Here is a 13,364-nt window from a genome sequence, read left to right as displayed (position 1 = left end):
AAATGAAAGGAGAGAAAAGAGTTGGAATGTTCCTTATTTCTAGAGCAAAAAAAAAAAAAAAAAAAAAAAAAGGGGAGCTGTCTACTCCTTTTGGAAAATGAAAGAATCTGTGGAAGGATACCTGTTTGTAGGAGAGAGAAGAATAGAATGTTTCAGAGACCCTTGGCATGCCCCTTTCCATGCAAAGGTGCTGCATCCAAACTTCTGAAGAGGCCTCAAGCTGAAATTGGTAAACTGCCTCCAAGTTCCAGGGGAATAATAGGCCATGTAGTAGATCCCAGGTACACTGTAAGCACTCCTATAGGTATATGACTATTTCAGGAACAACTAATAGTATGAGAACCCTCTGGACCCCACCCTTGACCTTACTTCACAAACTGAGGACACTTGTTTTTTTAATTTTTTTAATTTTAAGGTTATGTATTTATTTGGAAAGAGAGAGAGAGAGCATGAGTGGGGTAGAGGCAGAGAGAGGGAAGACAGAGAATCCCAAGCAGGTTCCATGCTATCAGCACAGAGAGCCCAATGCAGGGCTCAAACTCACAAAATGTGAGATCATGACCTGAGCCAAAATCAAGAGTCAGACGCTTAAGAAACTGAGCCACCCAAGTGCCCTGAGGACACTTGGTTTTGAGGCAATACAGTGTTTAATCACGGGGTAGTAGAAGTATCACAAAATACAGTAACAAGATGGCCCAAGGTGAGAGAAGCAAACTGTACCCGGAGTCTGGCTCATGCACATAGGGCTTTCCTGACATCGCGGTCTCTGTGTCAATCCATGACAGATAATTAGACACCTTCGTGTACACTCCAGGCAGTTTCTTCCGGCCACAGCCCACTCCCCAGCTGACAATGCCTAGTTGGTACCATATGCTTTGGTGGTTGTTTTTCTGGCAAACCAGAGGACTCCCACTGTCACCCTATGAGAGAAAAGTTGTTTGGGAGTGGAAGGGACAGTAGCGAATAACTTCTATAGCCTATTGAGGTGTGGGCAACTGGCATAAGGCAAAAAGCACTTATGGTCTTTTGACAAGGGAACAGTTTACACTATCCAGCCACATGACTATGCTTCCCAGCTGCATGACTGTCAAAGTTGCAAACAATTTGATCAAAAGCAATGGTAATGAATGACAATTTTATTTACAAAAATCAGTATCCATCATCATCATTATCATCTAGTCATATGGGTTCATTTTGATGTACCAAGAACTGGTTTTCTAATCCATTTTGCCTCTAAGCACTTTTGTTGTTTTTCAGAATTCTTCCAATTTCCCCCATACCTTTTTACTTTACATCTATTTTCAGCCAACCCATTTTGGTTTTTCTGTATTGTTCATAATAGCAAAAAGTAAAAAACAAACACAAAAGTCTATTGTGCCTCATAATAGATCATTGGTTGAAGACAGCAGGCAAGTAAACTGATATATATAAAACACATATGATATAAAATGTGGTTCAAAGCATTACATTTTAAACAATTTACAAATTTTAAAATGTCACAAAAAAGATTGCCAAATAAGCACAAGTAAGGGGAACAGACATCATTGACATGAAACTTGAAGAATACATAATCTTTCAATGCCTTCAAATCTTTGGGTCCATTTTTTAAATTTAAACTTTTATTGTTTAAATATAGTTGACATACAATGTCATATTAGTTTCAGGTGCACACCATAGTGATTCGATGATTATATGTGTTACACAATGCCGTGATAAGTGTAGTTACCCTCTGTCACCATTTAACGTTATTGCAGCACTATTCACTATATTCCCTATGCTATACTTTCCATCTCTGTGACTTATTAAATTCTACTGAAAATTATGTATCTTCATCTAAAAAATTAGAAATCTCAGGTATGGAAGAAGAACATGAAGAATAGTCATAATTATACAAATAAATAAATTTATATATAAACACACACGTATGATTGTGTATAAAAAGAATATTTCAGGAGGTGCCTGGGTGGCTGAGTCAGTTAAACATCCAACTTTGGCTCAGATCATGTTTCATGGTTCATGAGTTCAAGCCTTGTGTCAGGCTCTGTGCTGACAGCTCAGAGTGTAGCTCCTACTTTGGATTCTGTGTCTCCCTCTCTCTCTGTCCCTTCCCACTTGCACTCTCCCTCCCTCTCTCTCTCTTTCTCTAAAAAATAAATTAACATTGAAACCTATAAAAATAATATTTCAGGAAAGAAGGCAACACTGTAAAAATGGTTTCTCTGGAGAGTGAACAGGAGAACAAGTTTAAGATGTAAACTTCCTCTTCACTGTACTTCCAATTTGTACAATTCCAAATGAGTTAAATAAACATTTCTCATTCCAGCCATACAGAGGCAACCCCTTAGTCAAATATAATTTTCCACATCCTTGAATATCCAAATATGAATACATCATTATTATTTTACAGAATAGGTTTGGGTGGCACATATTGTTTCACAGCTTACAAAGATTTATTTTTGAAAATGTTAAGTGACACCCCAAATGTTGAAAAGAAGTACCATTCAACAATATGCCAAAAGTCCAAATCCAAAACAAAAAAAATGATATGGGTTTATTTGATTTTTTAAACCAGATTGTTATCATGAACAAATTGCTGTGCCCATCAACTTACTTTGAACCAAACTGTTCTTTACCAAATTCCTTGAAGTCATTGCTAAGTCCCATGACCTATTGCTAAAATAAAGAATTATAATCCCTTCTGTGGATATGAGGGGATCTATGTGAAAGATGTCAGGCAGAACAGCAATACAGTTAAGATCGTAAATTTCTGGAGCCAAACAGATCTTGATTGAAACTCCAGGGAGAAAATTTAGCTGAGGGAATGTGAAAATTTTCTTCAGCATTTTAAGGCTCAGCTTTTATGCTGGTGATAATAGCTATCTTTCCTGCAATACAGCTGTATGTATGGGAGGAAATGACAGCTGTGAAGCCCTGTGCACCATGATATATGGCAACCCTGTACTCAATGGTAGCTCCTTGCATTTCTGTGGCCATTGAACCAGCCAAATCTGTGCATGACCAGGCTGGGCTGCTAGATTTGGTGTCCTGTTTCCACTGGAAACCAAAAGATGGCTTCAATCTCAGAAGACAGTGTGCCTTCATTAGAATTTTGAGTCTGACATTTAACTTGTTCCTGTGTCCTCTGCAAGGCTGTCAGCTTCCCTGATCCTCAGTTTCCCCATCTGAAATAGGCCTGCCTCCTACGGCTACTTTGCAACCCTTTCGTGTATTTGTGGAAGTGGTTAATGTGCTACTAAGCACTGAACATGCATAAGAGATGGTGATGGAAAGGGGTGCCTGGGTAGTTCAGTAGGTTAAGTGTCCAACTTCGGCTCAGGTCATGACTTCGGCTCAGGTCATGATCTCACGGTTCATGGGTTCGAGCCCCACATCGGGCTCTGTGCTGACAGCTCGGAGCCTGGACCCTGCTTTGGAGTTTGTGTCTCCCTCTTGCTACGCTCCTCCCCCACTCACACTGTGTGTCTCTCTCTCTCAAAAATAAAGATTAAAAAAAATTTAAAGAGATGGTGATGAAGAAAATTATATTTATAACATTTAGTATGACCATCTTCTGCTCTGCATCATTTTAAGTGCTTTTGTGCATTGACTCACTTAAGTTTCACACTAGTCCTAAAAGGTAGAAACTCTTAATATTCCATTTTGCAGATGAATAAATCTGAAAAAGCACAGGCACAGAGGGAAGTCACAAGCAATAAGTAGAGGAGCTGAGAGGGGGGAACTAGGGGACCCTCCACCCCTAATCACTATCCCACAGAGTCTCCCTTTGGTTACAGAGCATCTGTACAGGGCTGAATAGCATCCCTCCCAAATTTATGTCCATATGGAACGTCAGAATGTGAGCTTATTTGGAAATAGGGCTTTTGCAAATGTAATTAGTTAAATTAAGATGAAGTTCTACTGGATTATGGTGGGTCCTAATCCGACAACTGAAATCCTTATAAGAAAACAAGAGATACACATACAAGGGAGAAGTCCATGTGAAGATGGGGGTAGTAACTGGAATGATGCACCTGCAAGCTAAGGAATGCCCCTGATTGCTGGAAACTACCAGAAGCAAGAAGAGGCAAAGAAATATCCTTCCCTAGAGCCTCCAGGGGGAATATGACTCTACCAATGCCTTGATTTTGGAACTCCAGCTTCCAAAACTGTGAGACAGTATATTTCTATTGTTTGAATCCACCCTGTTTGTGGTAATTTGTTATGGTAGCTTTAGGAAACTCATCCAGAAGAGGAAGAGGGGAGCCAATTATCCTGAAAATATTGGCCAGCCCTCTGTAGCGACCCTTCCCCAAGCAAGGGACAAGCTCCATTACCTGGCAGGCGTCCTTCCCACCTTGAGGGCTCCCAGCACACAGCATGTTCCTGGTGAGTATAGGCACCTTATGGGAGCATGTTTCCCATTTGACCAGCTTGATGTTGACTTTTTGCAGCTGTGAAGTCATATCTTGCATAGGAACTGACACAAAGAAGAAGCAGATGGGGAAAGGACCCTGAGCTCAAAGTGGTCCCTTTGGGTTGAGGTCAAACAGCCACCCACCATCATGTCTTTTCAGCTCAATGGCAAAGGAGCTACTGTGTGACCCAGAGAACTACCCAGATATGGAATTAGTGAGGAGAGAATTGAGAGGCATTCAGGAGACTCTCAAGCTTATCTTCTCTGAATCTAGAGCTCCTCACAGCTGGGTCTTTATTGGATCTCAGCCTGAGTGCACTCTTCTGCAGAAAGTGCCAACTCCAGGTACAGTCCTAAAAAGGTATTTCATTTAAACCCATAAGCACGTAAAGAGGACCCATTATGACAAATTCTGTCCAGGGGTCTATGGATCATAAAGATGGATTTGAATCATGTCAGGGCCTTCAACATGGAAGAGATGAACCTAACACCTAGAATGTTCACACCCTGAAGATGAGAACATTTCCCTTTTTGTATATTGCTGAATTCCCAGAGCCTAGAACACTGCCTGGGTCATAGAAGAGGTTCAATGAATATGTGTTGAATAAAGCATGAAGAACTCTAAGAAGGTGGCCTTTTTTGAATTTCATGGAAAGCTTCCAAGGGTAATTCCCAATGAGGAATTCTAAAACAGCTCCAAGCTTTGGGACCATGTGGGAATCAGTGTACTGCCATCTGTGTGCCTAAGAATGGCGCTAAGATTTTTCTTCTGTTCTTTTGATTTTGGACACATTTACCAAGAATAATGACAAAAGGGCACCATTTTATGGGTTGGCAGGGCAAAGTGGTGGGAGTAGGTTACAGATTAACTCTATAAGAACAAATTTATATTCATTTTATCCCCTTCTTCTTGGCCTGGATCTGTGGTTTTCAAATATTTGGGCCAGCAAGCACTTTTCACAGGGGAGCAGAACTGACACCATCAACCAGAACAGAGTTGCTCTGCTGACATTAGTGTGGACTTCTTGCAGCCTAGTCAATTTTGCCACCCCTTTGCCCATTAATATGTTCCTCAAAATTCTCCCAAGTCATCCTTGGATTCTGAACACTTCTCCCTGGGTTATTACTGAGGCCCTGTTTAGGGTTTGTGGTCTATAATATGGACATAAAACTTGGTATAGGAGCCCAGGAAGGCCAAGGAAAGATGATTCACATGTTGACGGAGGAGAAGTTTCATCATGGGTTCTTAAATGAGAAACTGAAGTTTCCAAATCCACCAGACAGACTTCCCAGAGCTAGAAGAGCCTCCAGAGTTTTCTTTCTCATTGCCTACATCAACCAGAGTGCCACCTCCCATTGGGTTGGGCTATAGTAACTCACTGGTAATGCCCCATCCAGTCACCCAGCAGTTTCTCCATTTCTGTATGTCATTAACCTCTGACAGGCAGATGGGTACTTCCTTGACACCCAATTTAAATGGAGATTTGAGTAAGAGCAAAGCAATGTCATTATCCAAGAACCAGCTGTCAAAATAAGGGTGAATAATTGACTTGTCCACTTTCATCCTTGTCAAGTTCTTGGTATCAATGTTTCTTTCACCATGTATAATCTCCAAGCCAGATTTTATCTCAAAACAAAAGAAGGAGAAAAAAAGGTAAGTTATGGAAGGGCAAAAAAAGGTGAGCCTTAAAAGAAAATAATTCCACCAATGCAAGGCTGTGATCCTGAGAGCTGGAGGGGTGGAGGCAGCCGGAGCCATGTACTTGGGCCCTGACCAGGCAAAAGAAGACTGACTTGAGCTCCATTCTTGCACTGTTGCCAACCAGCTTTTGACTTGATGGTTTCTTGGGCAACTTCACTTGTAGATTTTATTAACAAATATCTGGAAGTCATACTATGCACAAGTAATTGAGGAACTTGATCTTTATTTGCAAGAAGGGGTAAACTAGCTATTAACAAACATCTGGGAAATTTCTCAAACATATTGATGTATAGACTTAAGGTAAGACAGCGTCTCAGGAGCTTCTGTCATGCAAACAGGCCTGGTGCCCTGCCCTTGGGGACCAATCCTTTCTAGGATTCTCTGACTCTGTGGTTATTGTTAGCCTACTTTCTCCCAAGTGGCATAAAATGCTTAGGAAAGTACTTTCCAGAGTTTTGGATCAGAACAACGTGCACTTGACAAGATGCTAGGAAGTCCAAGGAACATCTGTTCTGCCATTTGAGTCTCACACAATAAGGTGTAGAATATCCTAGGAGGAAATCATTGTCTATCCCACCTGAAAAGTGTGATATTCAACCACACAGGCATATATTTAGCCTCCTGGTATTTTGTTCTGTAACTGACAAACCTGGATGGAGGTTCCAGGAGAATAATGAGCATGTAAGGACAAGTATTCTACCACATTGGTTAAAAAAAATCTGTTGGCAATACTTACTTATTTCTGTTTATGAAGCAATGGGCTGCGGTTAAAATCCACCACTCGCTGAGGATTGATCCTCCACAAAGATGTCTCCCTTGGTAAAGAATCCTCACCTGCCATGGAAAATCTATTATGTCTGCAGATACGCCACCTGTGATTTCCAAAATTTCTGACTTCTCAGGTTTGGTACTTGTTCTTTGGCCACATGTCCCTAAAAGCAGAAAGAAGGAAGAGGGACAAGAGATCTAGGGCCTGTCAAAGTTGGTTGGTTTGGAAGAAATGTGAGTACAATGGCCCCTTTCTTCTTGCCTCCCCAACACACAGTTAGCAATGGCTTAGCCAAGTTAACATCAGATGGGAGATTCATCAAACAAAAATTATGTCTCTTATGCCTACCAAAGGCATTGCAATTATAATAATGTGCTTATGGGAAGCAATGGCTGTTTCCTTCATTGTAGCATTGATTTTTGGAAGGGTCTCCCTCTGAGGGCTTGTGAGGAGGGAGACACAATCACAGACCTTGGACCTGAATCTTGCTATTGCATCTCAGTAAGGAAGCCCAGACAGAAACATTCGTTTATTCAAACTTAGGCCTCAGCATCCTCTGAAAAATAGGGCATTGGTGTGGTATCTTGGCATAGACCATAAAATCCTTCTCCTCAGCTCTAGACTCATATTTTCATGGCTTCTATACCTCGATGACATGGACACCAGAAATTCTACAGGCAAAGGGAAACTGATTAGCCCTTCCCTTCCTAACTGATTGCTCTCTTGCATTTCTTACTGTAATTAGTGGCACCATTTTTCACGTGCTTTTAATTCTAAGGATTCCAACTGAACCTAGAAAGGAATAAAAATTTTGGCATTTCCTATGTGATAGGATTGTTTTGACATCATTTGGTGTTTTTCAAATGTCATTTGAGTAATGAGAAAAGTAAATATAAAATCTAAACTGTTGAGCACTTACTATTTGCCAGGCACCATTCCATTTTGCCTGAAACAATTTAATTTAACACGAACTCCATGAGATAACTGAAATTATTCTTGCCCCATTTTAAAGGTGAGACAATAAAGGCAAGTGTAAGGGTTAGCACATCTGGCCAAGACCCAACAGCTAATATATAACTGAGCTAAGATTTGAACCGAGGCACTCTGGCTCCAAAGTCTGTTTTCATTACTATTAGGCAAACTGCCTTCAAAGTATTAACCATGCTTATGCATGGGGAGAAAAGACAGTGACATTCAAAAATTTCCCCAGACAAGTATAATATGAAAGGTTATTCACATTATGAATTTAAAACCATCTCCACACCACACATCACTACCATCCATATGTTACCATCACCAAACATCACCATAACCATACAACCCTGCCACCATACAACCCCACCACTACATATCCCCATCACATGTCCCCACATCACAGGTCACCACACCACACAACCCCACCACCACACAACCTGGCCATCACACAGCACACCATACAACCCCACCACCACATGTCCCCTGTCCCTCTCTTCATACTGCTCATTACCACAACCAGTGCACATCACCACTGTTGCCAATCACCACCACTGCCACTGCTTATCTCTGCCTTTGGGTTTCTCTCCTCCAACTTTCCTGGCCCTTCAGCTCCCCAGAAGAGCCCTGCTCCTTCCTATCTCAGGCTTTTCTCAATGCCTCTGCCAGAAAGACAGGCTACTCTCTCATCTGTCTTGCTCCTCTTTGCCTATTTAATTCCTGTGTGTCCCTCACATTTTAACTCAGTTATAATGTCCTTTTAGAAATCTTTCTTGCCTTTCAAGATTACATAAACTACCCTCAGTATAGCTTTCTTTTCTGACACTCTCCCTTCCACACAGAACACTAACAACAGAAATAAAACATTTGTGAAACTTTCATCTAGATCTAAAGCCTAATTATCTATTCTTCTTGCTCACAGCTTTCATGGTATGTCTATATTTCAACAAAACCTATGCTCAATTATTCAAGAATATTATTTGGCTAAAATAATGGTATGTAGTTTGATGATTGCTAAGGTGAACATCAAACAGGTTGAGACACTATTTCTAAAGCATTGATCTTCAATTCTGTATGCACCTGCAAGGGAAGCTTTCTGGAGTACATGGAGAGAAGGTTTTACCTGGAGAGCTAAGTATGATTGGTGGACAATAACTACCAATCTGCAGTACTCTATGTAAAACAAGTCTAAAGGTGCAGCTAAGCTCAATGGAAAAGAGGTCTATGACTTATCAATAGTTTTTGCTGAAGGTCTGAGAGCGTCGGATTGGCAGTAGGATACCAAACCAGGCTAGCATTAATAGATACCTTTAAAATTTAAATGGGCAAAAAATCATCTTAAACTTGGGGGAGAAAGTGCACAAAAATGCATGGCGTGAAACTGAGAAAGAACCAATATTAAAGATTACAGAATTGAGATTGAAAATTATCTGGCTAGATCTGAATACTGGACATGAACCATCAATATCAAACTCAATGAAGAATAGATATAAAGAAAGTATTACAAACCCAAATAGAAAAATAATAGATCCAAATCTCTAGATTGTGAAGGGAGACTTGGCTTGGAAGTTTTCATAAGAACATATCAACCGTAAGATGCTGACAACATGATACAACTGCTAAGCTCTCTATCTCATAGATGATAGCATTTGGATGGTTGTTAGTCTGGGGCCACAAGGTGCAAGAATGACATTAACAAATGGAGTATATACAGAGGTGTGTGGCCAACATATTGAGAAGCCTTAGAAGGAACATAAAAAGAAAGAAGACTCAGATGGGCCTTCAGACTCTTGCAGGGTTTTCTTAAAGATGAGGCATTAGACTTGTTCAGATGCAGCATCAGTGGGTGGAAACAACAGGGTGGTTTAAAAAATCTTACAGAAGTAGAAAAATTCCTCCATATTGTTATATTCTACTTTGTTGGTAATTATGCAGATTTGAGGCTGACAAGGACCATCTGAGACCTGTGGATGTGAAATTCAGGAGAGCCCCTGGGAGCCCAATTGCATATTCTTTGTATTGGATATTTGTAAATTCTTTAATATAAAAATGAACTTTGTGGAATTTCTCTATAGTGAAACAGGCTACCTGTAGACTGTACTTGTTGTGATGAGCACTGAGTGTTGTATGGAAATGTTGAATTACTATATTTTTTGTACACCTGAAACTAATATTACATTGTATGTTAAGTAACTGGAATTTAAATAAAAACTTAAAAAAATAAAATGAGAAGATTCAATAAAATTATCTCTAGGATTCTTTCCAGTTCTAAAACACTGTACTTTTATAGTTCAAAATGGTGACAGGGAAATACTTTTACTTGAATTACATTAGGTAAAAATGTCATCTTTACTTAAATTCTTCTAAACCATACATTTTAGCCATCTTATTCTTAATTTTTCCTTAATATATTATTTCGGTTACATTTTAAATGCTTTATTGATATTGATGTCAGGCTGACATTGGTCATGCAAACTGAAATATCAATGTAATTACATGATAAGTCTCAGGCAAATGCAGAAATTTTCCCATATTTTCATATGCTAATGGCTCAACTTTGTTGAAAATTACCTAGAATTCAGACTGACTTGGAAAATAGGAGACCTGTGGTTGTGAATTTTAGGAAAGTCCCTGGGATCCCAAGTAATTGATATTTTTTGTTGATAAAGAACTAAATGAATTTTGGGGTCTGTCAGCACCACAGAGCAAAATTCCTGGTGGGGGTGTTCAGAAATATATCCTTGCAAGTCCCACCTGAATGAAATCACTTTAGATCCTAGATTTTTCCCACATGACTGGTTGATCCAGACCCAGAGATGTGACCAAACAGACTAAGATAAGAAAGTTTCATTTTAGCTTTTTACTCCAGTGTTTTCTCTCTGCCTGTACTATCAGGGTATCTCAAAAGTAGTCTTTCTCCCTAAAGATTCCATTGATATGTTGTTGACTATGAGAGAAAGAGAATTACTGGAGAGACAGAACTCATCAGCATAAAGCACTGTGTTCTTAGCATGAAAAGTTCCTGGCTCTGTCCAAGCTGGCAGAGCACCTGGTGCAGAGGGATGGAGGTAGGGTTTTGGAGTCAGAAGTTCTGAGTTGGCTTCATTGTTTGCTGGCTGTGTGACTTACAGCTACTGATTTAACATCTCTAAGCTTCAATATTCTCATCTTTAATACAAAGGTAAGTATTAACATAGCCTGCTGCTGTGTTAATGTAACATTTCATGTAACATTGATTTAGAGGGATGGCATTTGGCATCATTCCACTCTGGGTCAAGGAGAAAGAGTTCTGCATTTTGCCCAAGATGCTTAATCAAATCTGGGGTCACCTCTTTTGCTGAATCCTCCTGTCCTTCCAAAACCCAAGGCTTAATCTTCAAACCACTTATCTTTTTTTGCACTTTAGCTAGAGTATCTTCTCCCAGCCATAACTTCAAATATCATCTTTATCCAGAATATCTCACATTTGACCCCTCAGACCTCTCCACTGAGCCCTCAACTCTTTTAACCAACTGTCCTACTCAATGTCTCATAAGAATATCTAAGAGACATCTTAAACTTGATGTGGCCCAAACTGAAATACTGACTTACCTCACCCCTGTCCAAATCTGCTTTCCCATAAGCCATCCACAGTTCAGTAAAAAGTACCTATATGCATCCATTTGCTTAGATGAGAATATCATCTAGCAGCTATCCTTGACCTCTTCTTTGTCTTCTGACATCCAATGCATCAGCCAGTCCATTCAGGACTACCAAAAGATATCCAGAAACCAATCATTTCCCTTCATGCCTGCCACTATAAACCAATCCAGGCCATCATCCCCTCATGCTCACTAACCCAAGGCCTGCCCCTGCACACTCTATCCTCTGCAGCAGACAGTGTCTCTTCCTTAAGTACCTCTCATTTCTAACTTTCCTGTATAGACTCTCTGATGACTTCCCATTGTAACCAGAATAAAATCCAAAGTCCTTACTCTGCCTTTATGAGGCTTAGCATGATCTGGGCCCCACCAACCCCTCTGAACCCATCTCTCTTCAGTGCCCCCTTCCCATTCACTTTGCCCCAGTTACACGGGTCTGTGTGCCTTCAAAACATACTGAGTTCATTCACTGCACAGGGCCTTTGCACTTGCTGTTACATCTGCTTGGAAATATGTCTCCTTCTCATCAGATGGGTCTTGACCCAAATCTTATCATCTCAGGAAGGCTTTCTGTGACCACTAGAACAATCTCAACAACCACCAGAGGCCTTCCATCATATAAGCCTATTTTCATGCTTCATACCATTTAGCAGGAACTAAAATTAACTTACTTATTTACTCATTTTATATGTTTAATATGTCCTTCTCCACACTACATAGTAAAACTGCAGGAAGGAAGGAAACAAGTATGTCATTCTCTGTTATAAACTGAGCTCCTGGGGGCACCTGGGTGGCTCAGGCAGTTAAGTGTCCAACTTCGGCTCAGGTCATGATCTCACTGTCTGTGAGTTCAAACCCCATGTCAGGCTCTGTGCTGACAGCTCGGAGCCTGGAGCCTGTTTCAGATTCTGTGTCTCCCTCTCTCTTCCCCTTCCCCACTCATGATCTCTCTCTCTCTCTCTCTCTCTCTCTCTCTCTGTCAAAAATAAATAAACATTAAAAAAATTAAACTGAACTCCTAAAACAACTCCTGGAACATGGTAGAGGTTTAATATTTGTCAGCCAACAACTGACTGAACAGAACACAAGTCTCCAGAAATTCTCAGGACCCAGAGAGATGAATCCATAGTAGCTATTAATACACTGCCTTTGCTATAGTTGTATCATGGTACTGTTTTGCATTAGGCAAGTTAGGCTCCACATGATGCTTTAGAATGCTTTCAAAGAGAAAGCAACCTGACTTGTGGTCTTAAAGGTGCAGGATTTGGCTAGCTGGTATCTCCAGGTTGATGGCTGGTTACCCCTCTCAAAGGGTTTTCTTACATTAACCATTCACTATGGAAAACTCTGGGACCTAATGTAGACATAAAATATGCACACGTGTGCGCGCACACACACACACACTCACCAGGCTCCTCCACATGTAACTTTAAAGTTGAAGGTGTTCTGGGAGCAATGATCTGAAAGTCTGGTCCAGGTGCCCCCTGCACCTAAGGGGCTTATTAAAAGTGCAGTTCCCTGGATCCCACCCAGAATTGTGGAACCAGCATCCTAGAACTTGACCTTTCAAACAAGTTGCCCAGGTGATTCTCTTGCCCCCACCCCCATCAAAGTGTAAGGGTCCTGGTGAGGCACAGACACAAGAACACCATGAGAAACCTACATGCTGGGGAGCTGTGTGCCCGGGGAAGCAGCAGGTTGACCAGCAGCAGAAGTACTGCTCTTCCATCCCTCCATCCTGTCATCAGCACTGGTCTTTACTCAAGCCAATGGAAAGCCTTCAAGTGATACTGTGCCGATTCAGTTCAGAGGGATTGAGTCTGGGCTTTGCTCTCTGTGCCTGCTATCTGACAGCCCAACCTGACC

At 40.8% G+C, this 13,364-nt stretch overlaps 1 protein-coding gene across 1 annotated transcript; it reads right to left on the bottom strand.

Moving 5' to 3' along the window:
* Nucleotides 1–593: 593 nt before the first annotated feature.
* On the bottom strand, nucleotides 594–13,339 carry LOC132691878 (serine protease 52-like). The gene is made up of 5 exons (XM_060653704.3): nucleotides 13,162–13,339; nucleotides 6,853–7,048; nucleotides 5,795–6,048; nucleotides 4,335–4,477; nucleotides 594–920 (listed from the first exon to the last, which is right to left on the bottom strand). The coding sequence occupies exons 1-5, from the start codon at nucleotides 13,241–13,243 to the stop codon at nucleotides 648–650; spliced, it is 948 nt and encodes a 315-aa protein (XP_060509687.1). The 5' UTR covers nucleotides 13,244–13,339; the 3' UTR covers nucleotides 594–647.
* Between the last annotated feature and the right edge of the window lie 25 nt (nucleotides 13,340–13,364).

The sequence above is a fragment of the Panthera onca genome, chromosome B1 (assembly GCF_046562875.1).
Source record: "Panthera onca isolate mPanOnc1 chromosome B1, mPanOnc1 haplotype 2, whole genome shotgun sequence".
In the NCBI taxonomy this organism is placed as follows: Eukaryota; Metazoa; Chordata; class Mammalia; order Carnivora; family Felidae; genus Panthera; species Panthera onca.
Note: the sequence above shows the minus strand (reverse complement) of the source record. Positions and strands in the feature narration are given on the sequence as shown.

Excerpts from the sequence above, each read along its gene's own strand:
- LOC132691878 (XM_060653704.3), bottom strand. The coding sequence starts at position 13,243 with ATGACAGGATGGAGGGATGGAAGAGCAGTACTTCTGCTGCTGGTCAAC. Across the intron at positions 4,478-5,794 it reads GACTGGATGGGGCATTACCA|TTCCTATGCAAGATATGACT; the intron begins GTGAGTTACTAT and ends TCTTTGTGTCAG. Across the intron at positions 921-4,334 it reads GTGGGAAGGACGCCTGCCAG|GGTGACAGTGGGAGTCCTCT; the intron begins GTAATGGAGCTT and ends TTTCTCTCATAG.